At 37.2% G+C, this 24,140-nt stretch overlaps 1 protein-coding gene across 3 annotated transcripts in view; it reads right to left on the minus strand.

Annotated features, from left to right (window-relative positions):
* ANKRD28 (ankyrin repeat domain 28) overlaps nucleotides 1-24,140 on the minus strand; it is a 118,741-nt gene that overhangs the window by 27,282 nt on the left and 67,319 nt on the right. For all 3 annotated transcript variants that reach the window (XM_069007225.1, XM_069007224.1, XM_069007223.1), the window contains 5 exons: nucleotides 14,912-14,982; nucleotides 11,870-12,070; nucleotides 11,127-11,214; nucleotides 7,863-8,005; nucleotides 6,582-6,794 (listed from right to left, as the gene is read on the minus strand). In XM_069007225.1, coding sequence (XP_068863326.1) covers nucleotides 6,582-6,794; nucleotides 7,863-8,005; nucleotides 11,127-11,214; nucleotides 11,870-12,070; nucleotides 14,912-14,982 — 716 coding nt within the window. The remainder of the gene's footprint in view (nucleotides 1-6,581; nucleotides 6,795-7,862; nucleotides 8,006-11,126; nucleotides 11,215-11,869; nucleotides 12,071-14,911; nucleotides 14,983-24,140) is intronic.

The following is a 24,140-nucleotide window of genomic DNA, read 5'->3' on the forward strand; positions in this document are numbered from 1 at the left end:
GAAAAAGAAATCCCGTGTTTACTTATGGCCAGTAACAGCAATCAATCAGAACTGACAAAAAAAACACCCCAAACCCAAAACAACAAAAAGGACATTTCTTTTTATTTTTTCTCTCTACACTCCATTCTTTAAATTGTTTCTATGCACTTTTGCCAGACAGATGCTGGCAGTGACAAGTCAGCATGACATGGCAAGCTTTTCCCAAGAGCTGCTCTTAGTCACTCTTCCAGCTGCAAGTAACAACTCGGGGATACCCACCCACTCACTCACACCTATGTCCTTAAGATAATAACTCTCAAGAGGATGATGACAGCACACAATTCCAGCAACAAGTCTATGTCCAACTCCTCTCCTTCCCAAGGCTAAAATAAAACAATGTTTTAAGTTTGTTTCCTGAAAGAAAGTAGCTGCATTTACTAGAGAGGTTTACATATTATATTAGAAGACAACACATTACAAAGCTCATATGTTTACTGGAAATTTCTGTAAAGTGATGTTTGTAAGCAATTTATCATAAACCACAAGTAAACCTAGGGTAGAACTATTCAACCCTACTAGATACCACACAATTGAAATGAACACCTTAAATGTGCACTCAGTCATTCACCCAGTAGACATCCTTGAAGCAGGCCAACAGTAACACATAAGGAAACCAGTTTTTAACAGCTCAGTCTCAATGAACTCACAAACCCATTTTTTCTGCTGTTTCACTTTAGAAGGATTTTCCCCTCATACTTATCACAGGTAATGGGAAAGCTTTACTGCAGAAAAAAGTTCCTACACATGCACTCAAAAAATTGCAAACACGAACTCAGAAAATCAAAGGACCCTTGAATGCACATGCATACCACATCTACATTTTCTATGATGGCTTTGAAGAGTATGAAATGTTCACAAAATACAAAGTTAAATTAGACAAAGATGGTAGGGGAACATATGATATGAACATATGTATTGAAACATCACAAATTGCTGTCATATGCAGAAGTGTCATCCCATCTTTACTCTCCCTTTGACACCAAATGGACATGGTTCTATGGATGGGACACTGAAAGTCTGCTGGAAACCCTTTTAGGGATGGATGTGGAATTTTTTCTTTTGTCACTGCCTAGAGCAGCATAACAACACAATTACATGAAACACTGTCTTCTCAAACGTAGATTGGAAGAAATACAATGCTCGATAAGGAAAGTCAAGTTATCTCCAGATCTTCCAGCTAGCAGATTTCTTTGTCCATAAATAATCCAAAAGACAACATCCACATATCTATAGCAGATGTAAATAAACACAGAAAATGGGGTTGAAATCCTTGTGAGCAGTTAGACAACCAATTTTAATTCTGTTACTGGAGGCCTTAAGAAGAGGCCAAATAAACACACCACAAGTCACAACTTCCCCAAGCAATCTCTGTGCTCCGATTTTTTTTCATCTTTTTCCCTACAGTTTAGTTCTCATCTCTTTATCCAACTGTCCTGGGTTGAGGTGTATTCTATTACCATCCTCATGAGCTGTTGAAATCAGGTGGGGCAGTGTTTCCTTGCCTCCTCCCCCCAGACTATCTTTCTGTTAATGGCCCATCATTGTCCTGCCGCATGACTCAGAGATAACTCCCTCCGGACTATCTTCTGTTAAGGAGCCTAATCAACACTTGGCCTCATGACTCATTACCCCATTGTGAGATGCTCCACCCAGAGGGAGGAACCAAGCATCCCATCGTGGATATCATCTGGGACTCTGAAGACCAGAGACACTCTTTCCACTGGATTTCCAGAGGACAGGAGCTACACAGCCACCACTGGACTTTCTAAGGAAGAGCAGACCTCTTCTACCACAGGATCACCACTTCAGAGGATTGCAGCCACCATTCTACCAGACTGCTACCACCACCCTGCTTAACAGGGACTCAGGTTGTATCTTGACTCTGTCAGTATTTTCTTTTACTTTCTTTTCCTTTTCTTTAATTTCCATTAAATTGTTATTCTGACTTGGTGCCTCCCACTGGTTTGTTTTCAAACTAGTACACCAACCATTAAAAGTCTCTGTGTCCAGGAAATTTAAAACAACTGTTAGACATCCGATGACTTTCCCCCCTCACTTTTATCCTTCTTTAACCTGAAGAATCTATAGAATCTATTGATTTAAAGAAAAATTATCATATAAAATAAGCTTAGTGAAATAACAGAAGAATTTCAGGGCGCAGATAAAAGTAGCCTGCAGTCTCACTGGCTTAGATGGGATAATTCTGTATCTCAAAGATAGGCTGATGAAGAGGAAGAAGATGGAGCTGAAAAAACATACATCTACAATGCACCTCACAAAGACATAGAATAACCGTGACAGTATTAGAAACTGAAGAGCACTGTGGTTAAGTGAGAAACCTCACAAGAAAACTTCAGTAAGATCTTGCAAATAACAGCAAAATAAACTACAAAATCATTTTCCACATATAAATGAAAAAACACAGTACAACCAATAAGAGATTTTTAGATTTACTCTGATCAAATTTACTTAAAAATGCACTTAACATAGATTTCTAAGACAATGGATTTTATGAGAGTGCCTCTCTCATGTCTAACAGTCTCAGGTTCCTTTCCAGCCCAGGAATAACACAACATGCAATTGTTTATAAACATATAAGTATAGAACAGGTATAAAATTAAATGAAGACAATTCTGATGTTGAAGCTGAACTTCTAGGTATAGGATTACATTCAGAATTCCATTCTAAAACACTGTCACTAGAAAAGGATATATAGGACCAGAACCAGTAGCTAAACATTTCTTTAAGCAATGAACTATCAAGGCTCTATTAAGCTAATCACTATTTCCTGAGATGCCGGAAGGCTGGACTGCGTAAGCAGAGAGGTATCTTCAAAACTTTTGCTTCAATTTCCCTTTCTTTATGCCTTTAAGATCTTCTATCTAAATATCAAGCTAGCTACAGCTGTGTGATTTAATGAGATCAGACAGGATCACAGTACGTGACAGGACAGCTATGGGCTAATGATAATTTTTGTTGTCTTCACTGAAACTCAGCTAAATGTGGTAATAGGAAAGAAATCACCCTAATCTCTTCTATCACTAGAGAAAATATATCCACAAAATACTTAGATCATAGAAAATTTGCAAAGAACAGCAATTGCAATTAGACAGACATGATACACAGCACATGGTGTCTTATTGAGTGATTACTCACATATTAACTGTACTCAGACTACTGAACTTCATGGAGGGAGAGGAAATGTGGGTCTATCATGTCACAGCATTCCTCCAAATGAAATCTCCCCCTAGCAACAATTCTTATGTTCTAGCACCACCAATGGAAGTAAAAAACTTTTTCTATTTAGGTCACTGAATTTTCAAGCAGCAATGGGGTCCATAAAACAATTAATACTGTCCCATTACATACTCATTTCAATGTGTTCTTCCATGCATGGAAATCCTGAATAGTGCAGAGGGAGTGCTGCAGTAATGAGCAATACTTAACAAGATTCACTGTTCTACAGTGGACACTGACAAGGCTATGAAAACAAGCAGGAAGTTATGTCCAGAGGTGATAAAAGGCATATGGGCTTTTTATGTTTTAATGTAGAAATATGTTTATTTCTACTGTTCCATTATCTTCTGCTACATAATCCCTTCCTAAAATGAGGCCAGCACTCACAGATAGGCACAAGAACTTCCCCTCTATCTGCCATCAAGAATAAGAGTATTTCCATTTTGCTCTCCCCACTAAGTCATCCACAGCAGGAAGTGCTTTAATAGTACTGTCTAGTCAGCACCTAGATTACCATCCATATCCACTCCATTACCTCTGAAACCACAGGAACAGTTGCACATGGGAGGAAATGTTTGAATCAGCTTCCACAAGCAATATAATTATGAAGAAAAATAGATCATATAACCATTTTAAGAACTACTTTGAACTTCAGCCTCAGTATTTGGAAACTGAACAGGTTTGGTTTCAATAAATATTTAGTAAGAACATCTTAATTCCATCTCATTTTAAATCCACAATTCATTCTTAGTTACACAACATATTCTATTTTTTTTTAGGGATTGCTCTTCTGATTAAATCCAAGATTTATCTTTATAGGCCTTTCCAGGGAAGCAGAAGTTGACTTGGAAATTGCTTTCTTTTGCCTCAGTTCTTGCACTTTTCGACAGTGCAAGTGCCAAGTTTTCACATGCAAAATAAGGCTGTTCACGCCTTCAGGTGCAAATTTACAGGCCAAATTCAGTCATACTGGTATAAAACCACAGAAATGCTACTAACAGAATTATAACACCTTGATGAGGAAACAGGAGATAAATGCTGTTTTCAAGCTATAATTGATTAAAATGCCTACACAGCCCTACTTGCTTAATTTTGCACTTAAGAGTTTTGATATGTACAAAATTAACACATTTTAATTACGACCAACCTATAGCTAAAGCTCCTAAATGCTGTTTCTGAAATGGAGCCCTGCCCACTTCTTTCTTCCACATCAGAAATATGCACAAAGTCACGAACCCTTGCAGCCTCGCATTTAGAAAAACAGCAATTCTTGGGTTGTTAATATTTGTCATAGCACCATAGAATAGTTTGGGTTCGAAGGGACCTTAAAGATCATCTGGCTCCAACCCCACTAGCATGGGCAGGGACACCTTCCACTAGACTAAGTAGCTCTAAGCCCCAACCAACCTGGCATTGAACACTTCCAGGGCTGGGGCATCCACAGCTCCTCTGGGCAACCTGTTCCAGTGCCTCACCACCCTTACAGTAAAGAATTTCTTCTTAATATCTAATCTAAACCTACCCTCAAAGTCTGAAGCAATTTCCCCTTGTCCTGTAAGTCCATGCCCTTGCGCAAAGCCCCTCTCCAGCTCTCTTGTAGGCCGTCTTCAGGTCCTAGAAGGTTCTATAAGCTCTCCTTTGTTCTTATTTGTGTGAGTAACACACAAATATAATCATTAGTATATTTAACATTGTGGGATTATTTTCATGGCAGACCACACTTTACTGAAAAAATGATGTTTCAAGAGTGTAGGACAAAAGTCAACCAGCCCTGCAACACTGAACACTCAGTCATATGCAGCGTTGGACATTATGCAGAGCAGAAAGCTGGCAACAAAAATAAATGGACTGTGACCTGGATATTTTAGGACAAGTTGGCAATAAACCCTGTAACACACCTCCTTACTTCTGCAGGGCACTTTGGTGATGAATTTTTCCACAACTGAGTTATATACGTTTTCATTAAATGAGCTGCATGCCTAAATATATGTTACAGTGAGCACGAACATACATTTAGGATTTTTCCACATCAAAGAGCTTATTTTTAAACTACTCCCAAATTTTCAGTTGGCTCTGAGTTTTGTACTAACAATAGATACAAAATTGTATTTTGGAATTAGTTAGCCGAAAATCAGCATGAATCACTGTAAAAATCACTGCTTTCATGAAGTGAACCACAAATCCCAAGATTTTTAAAAGAAATTTTATTATTATGTTATTCTAACGTTCACCTCCTGCACAGATTGTGCTGAAATTCAAGCATAAATCTATTAAGCAGATTTTTTTTCCCATTTTTTTCTCAAGAAATTAAACAACAGATAATTCTCTTCATACTACATGTGGGTGACAGTTCAGGCAACCAGGCATTTTGCCATAAGGAACACTTGGACTCTTCATTCCATATACCCATTTCCCACTTCCCTCAGCCTAAAACCTGCCAAGACACCAGATACTGCTACTAAATATTTCTGAATACAGTTAAGTTTTCATTACTAGAGTAAAAATCAACATAATACAAAACAGAAGGTCTTACATCTCTCTTACACATCTCAAGACCTTACCCTACGCACTGGAGAAGACAATAGAAGATATAGGTTATAGTTTCCTTTGAAACCCGTTTGTTTTAAATTCTACCTACAATAAGGCTGGATTCTAAGGAATGTTCTGCAGTCAAAGACTTGTGACCAAGTAAGAGATGTAAAAGAGATGTGACTTTGCTCACACAATTTTGCTGGAGTAATTAGAACACCAGCTGTTTAAGACCTTCCATCTACTTTCCAAGGCCTGATCTACTTATACTTGTATTTTTAATACACCCTTCCCAAATCTCCCTAATTAGATTCTAAGATCTAACATTATCATCTCTTCAACTGCTCCAGCAATTAGCCAGTTCATACACATTTCCCTGAAATAGCCTTGATTTGATTCATGTTATTTATTTATAAGAAAAACATGTACTTTTGCATTTTTTAAAACTATTTGCTCTTACTTATATGGCTAGACTAGGGAAAACAAATAATACAGAACTCTGACATTTAAATGTAATCGAGATTGATCAGACAGTATTGTCACTCTCCTTCATGCTTTTGGGCTATATAATACATCCCACTGAGGTTTCCAGATTCAGATCAAGTTTCTTGAAGCAACATACTGGCTCATTTTCACTGTAGTACTTTTCATATAAATACTCCATCTATCAGTGGGAACCACTCCATGTTATCAAAACAAGTATTTTTGAAAAAACTACCTCTGATAAAGATGTACAGCACTTTTAAGCGTGAATGGATGGCTTTGGATACACCTACCTTTATATTTACATCTGCTCCATTGCAGACCAAGAGCTCTAAACACAATGCTCCATGTGTCGACGCAGCAGCAAAGTGCAAAGGTGTAAACCCCTTCTCATTCACTTGATTTACGTTAGCACCACAGTCTATGAGTTCATTCACTACAACATCTTGCCCATTGTAACAAGCTACATGGAGAGGAGTATTTCCATAGGCATTTGGCTCGTTCATCTGTAAGAGAAAAAAACCCCAAGATTAGTTAGTAGGCTAAAAGCTGTACTTAATGCAGCATTTAATTCTAACAAAGGAAAAAATTGCACGTGATGAGATTATGTTTTGGAACTTTTCAAGACCACAAATTAAAAGCAAGTTCTGGATATAGCATTTTGATTGAGATCTGTGTCCTGGGGAAGAGTATGATTGCTTTACAAGCGAGCCAACCTCCTCCAATTGTCTCCACACCAGTTTCCTGTATGCAGCTTAAGAGAGCACACACATGCCAAAAATATCAACTGTGGTAATTTGCACAGATGCTACAAAGCATAGCCCAGACCTATATAAAACAGCATTGCAAGTTTTCATTAAAAACAGAGGTCAAAGAGGCTTTGTGTGTATGTGCATATAGAAACAGAATTTCTTGTTGTACACAACATGACACTAAATTCTGATCTACTTCTCAATACAGAGCTTGAGTTGCAATCTCCAGCCTTGCAAGACTAAGATGGTGACTCACAATGTAGATTTCTTACACAGTTTCACAGTTCACTGTGAACACACTTTCTGCAGGCAGGTACTGTAGAACCTTTTAATTTATTTTACATTTCAATATTAATATGGCCTCACTGTAGTATTGAAGTTTCTCACCATTTTTAGTATTTTCTAACATTTATTCCTTTATGTAGAAAGTCAGTACCATCTATATTTTACCAACTGAAGCAAAAGCACTGGATTTCCTGCACTTCAAAAATGATTGTGTGGCAAAGCTAGGATCGGAATTCCTATTTCCTGACTTCCAGTCCAATGAATTAAGAGCAAGAAATATCAAATAAACAAAAAGCCCTATTAAATACACACTTATTTTCAAATTATTGTGCAAAATCTGCAAGGCTCTTAAGGAGGTTTTCTCTTAATGGAGAAATGAGGGTTTATAAACGAAAAAGTAGTATTTCCAGAGATCTTCACTCACATACTTTCACTATATCATAACCCGTCCCTAAATAAACAGTGTGCTACAGTACTAACAAGAGCATTTCAAACAATTAAAAAAATTATTTCCCATGTCGTTTTATTTTTCCTTACATCAACTCCAAGATCCAGAAGATATTTGACTACACTAATCATTCCACTAGATGCTGCAGCATGTAAGGGTGTATATGATTTCTTGTCTTTGCATGTCACTTCAGCTGTATGGGTCACGAGTAATTTCACAACTTCAATATGACCTAAAATAATAAAGACAAATAAAATGAAGCATCATTTTTTATTAACAGGTTTGCAAACTTAATAATTCTAAAATTGTTATAACATATCAAGACATTATTCCTTTGGACCTTAATGTGAAAAACAAAGAATTGTTCCTGTTTCCTAATCCTATAATAAACTATAAAAGCAACATAAAGTTATCATCTCTACACACCACACCCAATCATAGCATTTACACTGCAAAAATAAATTTGTATACTCAAAACACAGTCTTGTCCTCTGCTTACACAGAAGGGGTTTTTTTTAAGACTTGAGAACTAGAGAGGCAAAGTAACTTTGCCATTATTAAATATTTACTGCAAATTTACATTAACAACTTGAGAGACAATGTGACTGTCAATCTTCCACCATTACCCCAATTCCAAACATGCCCATTAGGATTTTTAAATCTTAGGCAGACACTTTGAAAAATAGATGCAAATACGAAAAGAAGAAAATACTCTACTAGTACATAAAAATATATCCCTCCAGTCCAACTTCCTTTACTCATAAAACGTTTAAAATGTTAAGCAACATCATACAGGATTTAGTAAAGCTCTATTTTCAAGACTGACTCAGATGGTCTTTGAGGAGCTGCAGCCTTTTAAAAGCATCAGCTGCTCTCCTAAGACAATGGAAGGAGAGTAAGAGTCGAGTTGGGATCATGAGGAAGGAGTGATGTGGGGAAGTTTCAGGCAGAAAAGAGAAGAGAGGGCAGGGAGCCCACCCTCAAGTGGTGGGCAGTAGCTCTCACTGTCAGCTTTGGGCCAGGGACCCCAACACCAACACCCATCACTGCTGCAAAGGGCAATGAGCTTTCCCCCTCCATGCCCACATGCTCCTCCTCTGCTTGTAGGCACTTGTGACACTGCCTGCTAAGAAGCCAAGAAAACTGGGTAACCAAATATCTGTCCTTCTTGCTCCGTAGTTAATTTAACTGCCACATCATCACTGAAAACACATGGACAGTCATGACAAAGTCCGCAGAATAAAGAAATACGTGAGTTTAACAGACCACAATACACTTGGTGCTTTACCTTTGTAACTGACCCATACAGACACATGGGGCCTCTTTATTTTACCTTTCAAGAGACACCCTTTCCTTAGTTAAAGAAGTGATGAGGGGCACACTGAATACTTAGGTTTATACTTATCCAGTCAGACATCTAAGTAGAAAGTATCAAATCCAGCTTTCAGTTTAAGTGCTTCACAAAGAGTGGGTCTTTGCTTTTTAAGCAGTTAAGAGAATTTGCAAAAGTTTGAGTAGGAAGTGCCTACCCAAAGGAATACAGACAAAGCTATTTTATAAACATGCAGACACTGTGATAGTCATTTTATGCTGCATACCCAACAGCACACAAAACACCATTTCACCTAGCTATACCAACAAAAATCGTAAGACTTTACCAGTGCAATGTGAAGTGCTGCAATAATATTTCACTTTTTAATTACCTCAGTACAGTAGGAAAGAAGGGAAAGAGAAATGCAAACATGATACTCATCTTCTGACCCAAATACAATGGGGATCAGAATGAAAACAAGCCCTACATGAGAGACAGAAGTACAAAAGATATTGAAAGCAGTGATAGGAATAGAGACAGTGAAGAGAACAGTGGCAGAAAAAAGTTTAAAGAGAAGATAAAAAACCAAAAAAAAACCCCCTGACCTGCACTGAAAAGGCAAGCAGCAATCAGTGGAAGACTCTCAGAGAGAAGAGCAAGGTACTTGATGTGAGAAGTGCTGCAGAGACATCCCAGTGCACCAATGAGGGCAACACCAGCACACAGGAATGTAAGTCCATTTGAGTCGCAGCTCTGAGCTGGACAGCAATGGAGCCGGGTGAAAAGCAGGAAGGAAGTGAAACAATGGATATAACCCTAGAAAGTTATTTATAGTAGAGTGACAAAAAGCATAACTTTTTTATTTTATGGTCAGTTTTACATGGTGGAAAGCTTTTAAGGTGTTCTCCAAACAACTGGAGCAATGTACAATGGCTCTAAATTGTGAGAGAGAATGTCATTTTTTTTTTTTTTTACTTTGATTGAAGACTTTCAAAAGGTTTTTCTTCTCTGTTGTCTATAAGGATATTTAGGTAGATCGAAATCAGTTAAATTTTTCGTGCCCATGGACTGTTCATTAAGAGAGTTTCCTGTCAATGGCCTACAAAACAGCACCGATTAAAATTGGAATAAATGTAGCTTATCTGAAAAACTGAATACTTTTCTCTCATCAAGGTATGCACAAGCCAGAAGGTGTCTCTGGCCTCTCACTGACACTTGTCAGTTTGCTGACATTTCATGCACCAATTTCATTCAACAAAATTTTGCAAATAACCACCTTCAGTAAGGTGGCTGGACAGATTGTCACAGACATTGCTTTGCAGATGTAAGTACATTAAAAAACACTAATGCAAAATATTGCAGTGAACATTAGATCAATAATGAAGATTGTTCTTTAACTTCTGAGGTTTCAAGTACTGGTATCGGTACCTGAAGTGCAATCTCATCCAGCTTCAAATATTAAATTAAGAACATTATGCTGTGATGATCACTTCATAATTCAATGACACATTCAATTCTTTTCAAGTCTGATAAAAGGCAAGGAAGAACATTACTCTGACAGTATTGCCAGGGCATTGATCAAGACCATGAGAACAATAATTATCCTCTCCTGGATTAAGAATGGCAAGGCAAGAATTTGTTGTTTCAGAGATCAAATATTCTTTGAAAATACAATCCCCAAGGATGCTGCAACGATCCTCTTGTTTCAGGTGCCCCTTGTATTACCTACTTACTTTTTATTTAGCATTACTGCAAAATTCTTTCACCTGTGACTAGACTTGCTGACTGAAACACATAGTTCCTCCTTTCTGAAGAATGAAACTACTTACCTTACTTTTCTTTTTCCAACAAATTGATTTTCCTCACCACAAAATACACATTTACAAGACAATTTCAACTATACTATTGATTTTTTTTGGCAGACACAGATAACCTAAATGCTTACAATACAAATATTTTTCCTAGAAATATGTAAAACCACAAAACATGAGGTGATTTTTCTTTATTACTACAGTATTAATCAACTGAAATATGTACATACCCATATAGGCTGCCCAATGTATAGCTCGTCTGTCTTTCTTGTCAAATGCATTAATATTGGCCCCTCTAGACAACAGTAAGCTGACCATCTGAGATAAAGAGAAAGAAGAGAAATCTTCTATTCATAATGGAAAACTTTGCTTCAACCGAGAAAACCATAAAAGAAAACAAAAATTTATGCATTTTCAGAGCATTTAAATGTGCTGGGTTTTGAATATTCTGTAAGTTTGAAAAAAACGGCTGTCACAATGAAGTGACTGTAAGGAACACAAAACTTGATGGCAACAAAAACACTTCTCAGCTAAATAGGGCAAAGCCATGAAATCTTTCAAATCTTCATGTTATTACTAAGGGACTACTGAGTCAGAGCTTAATACATGTATTTCCTCCAAACTTCTGTGACAACATATTCTCTATGTTCACTATTTACTGAACAGAAAAATATCCTGGTTTTTCCATTCTAAATTTAGCTGTTACTAATTTAATTCCACTTAACTCGACAAATTTGCTTCTGTCGTAAGGAAAGTGAATACTGTAATAAACTTCCAATTAAATGACATAACATTTATTTTCCACAACCTTTCTGCACAGAGATGAATACAAAAAACAAATTCAAATACAAAACAGGCATTGAGGTTTTCTGAGGGAATTGGGGAGAAATGGTTTTAAACTCAAAAGTGAAACATCAGAAATGTGAGGGACAGAATGATGAGTGGAAAACAAGTTAAGAAAATTAACTTTTACCTCAACGTGTCCACTGAAGGCTGCATGATGCAATGCAGTTCTGCCTGCTCGATCAGACACATTTACATTGCTTAGGAGAGGCACCAAAGCTTCAGCACACTTCACAGCTTTGTTTGCAGCTGCTATATGGAGGGGTGTCTGCCAGTTTTTATCACGAGCATTGACATCTGCTGAATGCTTTAACAACACCTGAACAGCATCCTGAAAGCATTTACAAAAAACCCAAGCCACTTAGTAAAGATCTGAAATGACAGCCTTGGATTTAAGGACAGTACAGTGGAAAACAACTCTTTACAATTTGTTCATTTGCAAACATAATCTTTGGGACACTTTGGGATTTGTACTTCATCATAAATCCAAACTTGGGGATGTTCTCAAGGACATGAATGATTTAACCAAATCAACCATTTCCAGGTCTTTAATCCAGTTCCTTAAGCCACATGGAAAATTGTTTTGTCATCACAACTGATTTCCAAAGTTTAATTAACCACCCTAGGATTTCTTCCATTAGTGGATTCCTTAGCCAAGGATTAGTGAAGTACTATGAACTAATAATGAATTTTCATCTATCTGCCAAGCAAAATTTTTCAACTGACCAAGTCTACAAATGGCAAAACCCAGATTATTAAATGTACATTTAGAGAATCACAGATAAAACAGTGCACGGTCACAAGAAGTTTCAACATACACTGTTGCAAAACTCATGAAAACCGTTTCAAAATATTCCACTGAACTCCATCTCTCAAAATAATTATTCATTTCCTTTTGTTACAAGCTGTGAAAATTTGATAAATAAGACTGTAATTCTTACAGCAAGATAAACAAATCCCATTAAAATATGTGCACGCAATTGGAATGCATAAAAAAATAATCGTGTTGGTAGTATCAACATGATGATGAATATTGCATTTTGCATCAGCTGTGTGACCTTCCCACAATTCACTAATTGCTTTTGGTGACTGCCAATTCAGTCACTGAGCATACAAATAATTGATTACCACTTTGAACTTAAAACATGTTACCACAAGTTGTTACTAGAGCTTTTGAATAATGCTGTGGTACAATAGAAAGTACTATTCTCAGCTGTGGGCAGAATGCTAAGTCACTATTGATCCTATTTATATTAGAATAAATCATATTTAAAATGTTGAAATTTCTCATACTGTCAATAAAAAATTACATAGGAACAAACATCAAAGTGAAAATACTGCATCACAGGCTTGTAATTGAATAAGAAAATTGAATAGGTCTTCTCTCTGAGAAACTGAAGTAGATTTAGTACTTTGAAAAACTAATTATATTTTAACTCTCGTATTTTTAACCCAAATAGTAAGAAATACCATGTCAGAACAAGGAAATTTTAGAACAGCTATTACCTTTTTTGCAGAAGGAAGCACCATAACATTAGTAGAAAAATAATGAATCTCATTTTTATGTGCATATGCATTAATGAATTTTATGACTGAATCTACTTAGGGTTTTTTTTTTAATTTGCAACAGGCATACACAAATAAAAATGGGACTGTCTTGACATGAAGCTGCCTGAACTTGTGCAGCTGACAGCTAAATCCGTAACTCCAGCTATTTTTTAAGTTTCAGTGTCCTTGTTTAATTGCAGCTGTCCTTACTTCAAGAGTCCAGAAGTTTAAATGAAATCATTATCGAGTATTTTTATTACAGCTTTTTATCCAGTGCCCCAAACCCATATAGGTCTGTCAGCTAGAATACAGTGCTTACACATATCAACCATGTATATGGGCTCCCATGATTCACTGTGTTTATAAATAGAGAATTCTGACAAACATCTGACTGGTTTACTTGTCTTGTTTGCCTTTGACTAATATTTTGTTTAAAATCTTCCATATTTAAAAATAACTATGGCCGTAGCTGAATTTCTTGAAGTTATCATTTAAACCCAGTTTGTTTGCAGCACTCCTCTGCCTCTGCAAGCATTACTGATGTGGAGAGCTTTTATTGTTCCTCAGCTCTGAAGAACGCAGCATTTGGTGCTTTGGTCAGCTCCCAAAGGAACAGCCTAAAAATATCCCAAGAACAAACAGCATTTGGGAATAAGGCGCCCTTGAAGATTCATTTTCAAATGCTGTTTTTTTGAATAACATGATCTCTACATAACTTTGCTATTAATGCTAGTGACAAAATACTGCTATTTATCCAGGGAATTCAAAAGCAAAAACTGAAACAAGGCTTATTTAGACAGCTCATGGATCAAACGCTTGAAGCTCAATGCTTGTCAAAACTAAAATATTCAATTCTATCTTCCCAAACAAAAATTTACTAATAAAAAACCTTTATTTGAGACGTACTGAAATGAGCATCAATTTGATTCAGGATCTCAAAGGAGATGGTTTTGCATAAACTCTTCCAGATAACAAGCTCAGCATTTCTCTGTTTGTTTTGATCTTCTACAGGCATTTAAATTTTTTATTAGGACAACCACCACAGAGAAACAATAACAAAGTGATTTCTTGCGTTATTATATTCTCACAACTGTATAACTGGAAGACTTCGAGAAACAGTCTACATTCCACTTAAAATTTTTAAAGTGAGATTCAATACTATTAATTAATCACTTTTTTAAAAAGACACTGGCAAGCCTTTATAGAACCTTTTATTTCTTCAATGCCTGAACAGATAAGCATGTAAAAAAAATGAAGACATGCAAAGACCATGCTGTAAAAGTTGTTCTAAATCTTAATTCATCTGTACTTCCCTCCTGCTGAGCCATTCTGGTTACCTTAGGAGAAGTAAACTGGACTTGAGGATGCTGCACGCAGAGTCCTCTGCTAGGGAAGTCACAGAGAGCAAAGCTGAGAACTCAAAGTTTATAGTTGTCCTCCTTTCTTACTGCTCAAGCAAGAGATATACATATATACATATAGCCTCAACAGGCCAAACCGCTGCAAAAATGTTCTGCAGTTCCAAACATTTGGAGTAGCTTCACATTTTAAAAAATGAACAATGGGCAGAAGGTAATTTGAGATGTCTTGTTTTAACACAAAGTAGTCAAAAAGAGCAACATACCTCACTACAAGATGCTACAGCTCTATGTAAAGGAGTCAACCATTTGCTGTCTTTGGCATTAACTCTAGCTCCTGTAACAAAAAATAAAAATAACAGAAATTTAAAATATATTTACAGATTGACTGAAATATTTTCAAGAACAGAGACAGAACTACTGGAAGTTACTTATTCTAGGCATTTCTTTGCAATTTTCATGCAAAAAAATGAAAAGGAATCTTTTCTCCAGCTGAAGTCAACTCTTTGAGGAAATACTTTTAAGACTGCACCAATAATACTCTTCCACATCAAAATATACTTTTACACTAGGTCATCCTCTATAATCTTTTGCACTTCCAAAGCCACATAAAAGGTTGCTGTGTAAGAAACATGAATTCCTTGCCTTCATACGCAACAAAAATCTCTGTTTCCCACTATACTTGAAATTCTCCATTAAAATATAGAAAGATGCTGCATTTACTCCCCATGCCTCCAGTTTCCTTGTGGTTGCCATGTCTGATGGACAGGTATATAGAATAAGGATGATTCTTCTACTGGGACTTACTCTAGGAACAAATCTTCACTATTCCAGCAGGTCACCAAGCCCCACCCCCGCCAGGACCTCCTGGTCCTCCCTTCATGACAGCCACACCTCTCTACTTCTGAAAGCACACTCAAGGAACAGCTGTCCCCGTCCCCAGGAAATAAAGCTGCACAAACATCTCTAAGGGACACAAGCCTGGGTTTGGATTTTAATTTTTTCCTTAATAATAAAAGGAAAGAAGGGTTTGGGAACTTCTTTCCCCTGAAGGAAGCAGCTGAACTACATTTTAACTTCCAGTGAACTCCAACAAACAAGAAAACTTAATGATTAAGGTTAATAACTTAATCTCTTACTGATACACACACATATATAACCTTGTAGGATGTTTATACCCTGATTGGAAATTTATCCATCTTTATTTTGAAACTTCTGAGATTTTACAGGGACAGCTTAGACAAAATCTTACATTCCAAGAATCTTACATTCTTGGAAATACTGTTGGAAAGAACAGTAACATTAATGCTGATTAACTTCTCAGGCTAAACATAATACTGGTATGTCAGAACCCACTGCAGTTTTTTCTATGCAAAGAACAGAAAAGGATGGAAGGCCAGTAAGAAACAAGATGCCAAAAGCTTGGCAGGTCAAGTCAGGACACTCAACTGAGAGACAGGGTATTTTGATCCAAGGCCTGCACCCGCAAAGAAGTCTCTCCCAGTCCACCTGATCAAGAAACATACCATTGTGTACAAAATCATGGTTGTACATACTAAGCAAACCAAATATCTGAAGTCAATTCTCTTGAGTTCCTAATCAATCAATGCCTTTCAGTCATAAGAACAGAACACAGAAGCTGATGCAGGATCCAAATTTACAGTTTGATCCAGGTCTTCCAGGCATTGGACAGAGACTGAGGTCTAACTGCTGGCTGCAATTTCAGGGATTTCCATCTTTCCTTATCTAAATTTCAGAATAGGATGTCATCCTATTTTCCTAAGTGCAAAGGTTTTTGAAAAATAAGGCTAATAAATAGGGAAGAAAGTCCAAGTCCACTTGAAGAAAACCCCCATAATCTAAAAGAAATTTAAGAGATACTGCAAGTATCTGTTTTTGTCAAACATCCTAAGGACCCAGTGGTGCACTGCACCACATCATGTGCCATAGTGTACTGTACTATATCAAGTCTTGCACAGAACTCCAGCAAAGAAAGAATTTGAGTATTCTAAAAGTCACTAGAAATCCTTCCCAAAAGACAGTAAGTGATGAATGACATCACAAATATAATGAAGTAATGATTGGTAAGTGAAACTGTAATCAATATATTTCAAAAGTATCTGTAATTCTTGATTATATTCCAGGTAATTGTTGGCCACATCTTGTTTTCAGCAGATGAGACAAAAGCAAGAGCCAAATTCATACTCCAAGCTCCACCTGACTTCACATGTAGCCAACAAACAAAGAATAAAGACTTTCATAGTCTGATTTCTATCTCTAACTCTAGGATACAAATGTCTTTAAAGCATTTGAAAGAACTTGAGTGAGTTAGAAAGTCATTAATTACCATCCCGATTTTCCTGAGGAAAATGCATTTGCAAGACTTGGGGTCAGGTCAGAACCATCCAGGTAATGAAGCCCAAGACAGGAAAAGAAACCATCAGAAGTGGAGAAATGCTCGTTTCCACTCCAAAACAGCAGCAGTTACCTAAGCTCTAGCTCTAAGTGAAAATGTGCTTAGAGGCCAAGCAGTGTTTCTGTGTTAAGATTTTACTGACATTTCTGGTACTTTTAACATGGCCTAAAAACTATACCAGAAGAGAGAAGAAATAAATATGAAAAGATACTATACAAAAGACTTTCACAATGATAAGTTAACCACACTTGCTAAGACTAAAAGAAAAGAGTATGTGAAAGTAAGAAAGAAAATCAGCATTAGCCAGAGAAATGTCTAAGGAAATTTGAAGTGATATCTAAAAGTAATACAGTCCTTTCTAAAGAACAAAAATCAACAGCAATATCTGCCCCCATTCCATAAGTCACCTTCTACCCAAAGAAAAAAGGAAGCCTAGGTCTAGCACATTAAAACAGTGTCATATACAGCTACTAAATTAAGTTAACTTTTCAAATACACAAAGAATTGTAGATTCTCAGACACAGGAAAAGCCAAAGTTGACTTTTGATACCAATCTGAATCTCTGATGGACTTACTTAAGAAAGAACCACCAAGCAATAATCAGAATAAATGTACTAACAAAAACACATATGCATTTTTAATGTGGGAATTGGGAAATCTACAGCTTTAGATACATTAAACAAAATAACATTTTAAAATTAATAGAGAGATACTTTGCCCTTAAACTTCTCCAAGAAGCCATGCTGCCAAGAATCATTTAAATTTCATAAAGGAGCTTCTCCAAACAGCCTTGTATCTGAGGACATAATTCTCCTCTCAGCTGCTCTTTACTGCCTAGCACATGATTTGGGGAAAATGTCACTGTTCCTCCCTGACCCTTCATGGGCTTCCTCAAACCTATCACAGTCCTACCATGCAACAGTGAGGGAGTTTACAGTCTTGATCATCTGAGAAAAAGCTCTACTCCATACCACTGCAAATAAATGTTATAAAATTGTATTACACCCCTACCAAATAACTTTTGCTTTAAGATATTGCTTCACAGTTTGCTGAAAGACAGTCTGAACACATGCATGTGTATAACCTACTGCACAGTACTGCCAATGCAATATTATCCCTGTGAAGCTCAACCTGCTGACATGTTAACCAGGGCATTTCTCACATTTCAAATGCCAGCTATGAGCAGTTTGCTTTTTCAAAGCACAGTACAGTGTATCTTAATCCCCACTGTGCAAAACAAAAAAAAAACAAAACAAAAAACAACGCAAACAAACTGCTCTTCTCCCCCCTCCCTGCCTCTGTCCCTTGGATCTTCCAAACTTCAAGCGCCTGGTCTTAACATGTTTATTAGAACTTCTCATTTGTTTACTCAAAGATTTCTTACATTTCCATTCTTTTAATGCCGTAGAGTTTGCAGGAAAAGGATTAGGGGGCTTGTCAGAGAGAGCAGTCACAATGCTGGAACACAAATAGTCAACTTGAACTTAAGCACCAATCATGTAAATGACCCTCTCCTAAAACATCACCTTCCAAACAAAGCAAATTATTCTTCCATGTTGGTGCAGTAAGCCAAAACATTAAACAAGATCACCCCTTTCATCACTAATTTTGCTAGTACAGCCCAGTAAGTTTACACATCTAAGTAAACATAAAAGCAGGACTTTTGCTCTGCAAAACATGGGGTTGGGGGAGGGAATGAGAGAGAAGTATTACATAATTTTCTTCCCTTGTCCCTGAATCTTACATTTCATCTTGCCAAGTTGTACTCACAAGACTGACAACTAGAAAGACATGTTTTATTTAATAAAGTATAGAAACTACTGAAAAGCTTTGTGATGCTTACTTCTAGCAAATTTATGTTTCAACAGACACATTTTCCAGTTGAATACGTGCACTGATTTACAGAATGATCCTGGAGGGTTTAATTCTACCAGTCCACGGGTGGCAATTGCACATTTAAATGTGCTATTAGCCACCAATTCCTGAAACATACGTTTCTGCATACTTCTTGGCGTCCATATCCTTACATTGCAGTAAGAGCTAGCATCTCAACCATCTCTTAGAAAGACAGACAAGGAACGACTGGGCAGGAAGTGCTGCAAGGGGCAACCACGCATCTCTTCCTTCACCCATAAACCGCCACACAACTCTTAACACTGCCCTGTGTCTCACACCACCTCTGTGTTCCGCTCACAAAAACTCTTGCTGTGACACTCCTCCCCTGCTCCTCTGCACCACAACTCTTCCCATTTGGAAATGTCCTCAGAAGACTAATGAATGCAGTGGCTGAATTACTTATGTGTCACTAGTTGGAAATAGATTAAAAAATACAACAGAACTGACAAGACATTTTCATCTTTGCTCACAGTACTGACTTAAGTAGTCAACTGCATTCCACTGTTCTGTTTGCAGTCTGTATTTTTAGATTCTCAAGGATGGTATTTTCCTTTGTTATTGTACAAGATGTGCTAGTGACTGAGCAGTATCATAACATAAGCAAAGAAAGCAAAAGTGTTTTCATTCAGTTATGCAATACAGACACCCAATGTTCAGTATCTGAAGCTCTGAAATGTCTATTTAGGAATAAAAGATGTAAATAAGATCTTTATAGAGTGCATTTGAGAAAGTAACAAACTTTGTCTTAAAAACAAGTATACTGTAATAATTTTAGGAATTATCTTTGGAGAAGTTAGGAACATCTCAGGTGTAAATCCCTGAAAGTAACCACTAGTCTTACTGTAATTAGATTCTATTTAACTATTTCCCTGACAGGTAGTAATAGGTTCAGAAGTTCTTCAAAAGTTCCTTTTGAATGATTCACTTTTTTATCTAGAGACCTTGGAAGTACTCAAACTGGCAAGCAGAAATTCTCAGACTCTACTGAAGAATAAATAGATAGAGAAGAAAACGTTTCCTTAGATAGAAAAATATGCAAACAGTCAGGAGGAGACAAAGAAGTTTTTAAAGCAAAAGAAGATCTGAGATATGAATTGGAATAACTAGTAATAGAAATTGGGTGTCATTTCCTATTGAAAACTTGGATACATGGAAAATCATTGCTGCAAAAATAATGAGTAAGACCTTATGGAGAGAAAGCCTCTTGCTATTTCAAAGCTAAATGCATAGCAGTAGATCTATAGCACAGTGAAAAAATCTAAGAGGAACAGGTCTGGAATCTTTTGTCAAGACAAAATGATACTTCAAGAACAGTTTTTATTTTTCTTCCTTAAGAAACAAACAAACAAAACCCCTCCCAAACGCCAAAACAACCCCACAAAACAAAAACCAAAAGCACATGGAGATACGCTGGCCACAGAAGGGAGGAAATCCACAATCAAGTCAAACCCATTCTTCCAGGATTTTACTGATGTCAGTATAAGCCAATTTCCTTTTAGAATGTCATAGTTTCTGCTGCTTCTCAGCTGCCATCCCCTTGAGCTTCAGCGAGCAACATGAGGTTCTCTGACTCAAGCTACTGAGAAATTCTGTCTTCTCCTGAGTCAGCTTAATTTTCTCTCCCAAAGAACATCAGAGCTACTTTCTCCACAGCAACTGACTTTTACTGCTGCCAGGGGGAAGTTAGGCCAGCTTGAAAAACATCAGCCAACATCGCTGTCAAAAGAAGAGGAAGAGGTCGAAAGATCCAGTGAGTGTCAAAGGGGCCCCTGTGAAATGCCTTCAGTGCGTGGGTACATCTGCAATCCAAACAAAGGGAGCTTCATTCGGCTGGGGCTGACATAGCAAGAGCCTTTCAACAGCTGAGCTGTGTGACTGTCATTGCATGGATCTCTAATACTCACAGGGATTCATAATTAGATGGAAGAAATACAGGTAGAGTGGTGTAACACTGAAGGGTCTTTACTGTCTTCCAAAATCTGTTATTACTGTAATGGTAGCTTTCCAGCATCAGCATGATTCTTACATTTTTCAGCTGACCCAGAGGAAACAAAAATTCGGGGGCTGCCAAACCTTAATGAGATTGAGTTTGGCCATACTCATGTAACACTGAGCTTCATGCAGAGAAAATACTGGGTTAAGCAAACATCAATGTGTTATGTAAGTATTTAAGTATCAATGCAATATAGTAACTAAATCTATTCAGAAGAAAACAACCAACAATTCAAATGTTGATTTTTGTGAATTACATTGCTTTCAGTGAAAGCAATAATCATCTGCATGTTAATTTTAGAAAATAAGTGGAAAAAGTTAGTAATCAAAAGAACACATTCTGCGATCACACTCATCTGTTCTGCTTTTCATGTGACGCTTCCTGGCACAGTAGACTGATGGTATTAAAAATCATGGGACAACTGGACAGAATGATTCTTTTATAAAGCAAGAAGCCTCTCCAGAACAGTTCATTTGCAGGACTTAAAGAAGAGTTTGATTTTTTAAATCAGGACTTCTTGGAAAGAACAAAAAGCTGGACATTCACTTAATTGAGACTTAACTATTATACTTTTCTACTTCTCAGTAGTTTCCCATTGTTTGCACTCTTAAAGTCAGTGCAATTATGCAAAGTAGAAAGATGTATTTGTGCAGGAGGATGCAGAGCTGTACAAAGGTCATAAAAAAAACAACTGTGATGAGTGTTACTACTCTTCCCAGAGTAATACAAAAAGGAAAAGGCTTCTAAAATTATGATTCTCAAGTGACTAAAATATAAACTTCTGTTCTATCCTTCTGGATGTTATAAATAATCTTCATGCCTCCTCTTTATTTACTGGTCACCTCCCTACACAACAAATCTAGGAATGTTAATTGCTTATCAAGCTACAAGCCAGCAGTGAGAGATTATTGAAAATTTAGACTTCCACAGACCACAGTAGTATGAAAAATCTGTTGGTAAGACATTCACATCTACAGGGCACAAGTTTATTAGTGTTCAGTGTCTCGAAATAAAAAACAAAAGGCAATCTAAATGTCCAGGCCCAAACTGGGTAAAGCAATTTTCTTTGATGTTTGGAGCCTGTATCCAAACCATCACCTTCAGATCCCTTGTCCAGGTGAAAAGACAATGGGAAAGGTCACAGAGCAACCTTAAGATTTAAGGAAAATATCTCAAGAATTCAACAACCAAGTAAGAATGCTCTAAAGACTGAAAACTTACTCCAAAAAGGTCAGCAAAAAGGCTGAATCAGTTTTATCTTCAGCATGTGCAATATGGGTTACTTAGGTCTATAGCAAAGCAATATAAAGACATTGTGACTGCAACATATGATCCACAATATATATTTGAAAGCAATGTGGACCCCCTGGAGCAGGATGAAAAAGACGTTCCAATCAAATTAAAAAACCCTATGTGTAAGTAGTGTACAATAACACTTTAAGAATAGAGAATAATGAGAAAGAATCAAGTAAGAGCCACTGAATAGTGGAAAGATTAATAGTGACTTCAGTAATTTTGAGGACCAGTTTGAAGAAGGAATAAAAACATCAAAGGAAACAGTCTTTGTAGAATAGTTTCCACAGCAGAAAAACTATAAAGTGGTTCCTAGGAACATCCCAGCAAAGCTATGTTAGAGGACATTATGAGTTGCAAAGACAAGCTTTCGCAAGCTGAGAAATGCTAGGATGAAAGCAGTCTACACTTAATTCAATTCCTTGTGCAGGTATGTTACAATAGGTCAGTTGAAGTCACACACACAATTTTTACATGCAAATCTACTGCACAGAGGAGATGGTTGCACTGAAATGCTATTTATTCAACAAACCACTTTCCTCAATTTTAAAAAAGAGGTCTTGCAACACAGCAGTTTTCAAGCCTTGCTGTGGTAATAGATGTTCTTTATTTGCTCCCTAATGCTCATCTATTAGTATGTAACATTATACATCTGTCTCAAAGGAGAGATTTGATTTCCGGCTGAAACACAACAGATGAATTTTCCTTATCTTTATGAAATGGAGAGGATAAATATATGAAATGGAGAGGATAAATATACTTAACCTCTGTTCCCCATATTTCAATTAAGAGAGCTAAAAGACAAATCATAGCTTGTGCATTTTGAGACACTTAGACCTGATTTCTCTGAGAAGCAGCTGGCTCAGCACTTCTGATACAGCTGAGTGCTCACACTTCACCAACCACAAAGATTTCAAATCCAGCATCCAGAAATGAAGAAGACTAAATTGGTGACTGCTTTTTAAAGATTTAAGAGGCTTGCCTAAAACTACTGTTTTCATAGTACAGCATAGCCTTGCAAACTGAACAGCCTGAACACTCAGACATCACTTTCATCCTGCAACTGATGCCCCTCTTCACTCACTTACAAACGTGTCAACAACTCACACCTACCTGTGCATCCCTCACTGTACCACCCTGGTTCACTCCCAGTGCAGCCTCTCCCTAGGACTTTCAGGAGGCTGTGCCTCTCCAGCAAGGCACAACATGGTACTGAAGTCCAGAGCACAGCACATGAGCACAGCAAGGTTGGACTGACATTGCCACAGCTTCCAAATCTTTGGATTTGCAGCTGTCCAATGCATTGTTTTGCTGTAAGCAAATCTTGATTTTCATTTAAAAAAATGCTATCTGGGACATATCAATGTCTCACATCCTCCCTGAACAATCTGCAGACACTGCAGCACCCATAAGCTCTCCATGTAACTGCTCCATTTTGGATTATTTGTACAGCCCTAATTCTTACCCTCCCCCTTCTTTGTTCTCCATTTTTCCTTACACTTAAACCCATGCCATGTGCCCAAATAACAGGACTAATACTTCTTCTCCTACCACTGCCCACCAGTCAGGGTCTTGTTTCATTCCCATCTAAACTAGAATTTCCCTTCTTTATAAGGCCTATGCCTGAGAGAGGGGTATATTGTTCTATGACAGTTCTGGTAAATGGACTGTACTCATCCAAACCACTGAAGATTCACTCTCAGAAGTAGCTGACTACAACTTTGCAAAGTTTGTAACATTGTTAGTTGTTGAAAGGGGTCACTATATATTTTCAAGAATCATCAGAACTTGCCTTTCTTCTTGATAGGGAAAAACAGCACCTTTTTAGATTTTCAAACCTTGCCCCTCTTCAAAAGTGAACTTTTTTGAACAAAATGTCACTATAGAGTATGTTCAT

The sequence above is a fragment of the Aphelocoma coerulescens genome, chromosome 2 (genome assembly GCF_041296385.1).
Source record: "Aphelocoma coerulescens isolate FSJ_1873_10779 chromosome 2, UR_Acoe_1.0, whole genome shotgun sequence".
In the NCBI taxonomy this organism is placed as follows: Eukaryota; Metazoa; Chordata; class Aves; order Passeriformes; family Corvidae; genus Aphelocoma; species Aphelocoma coerulescens.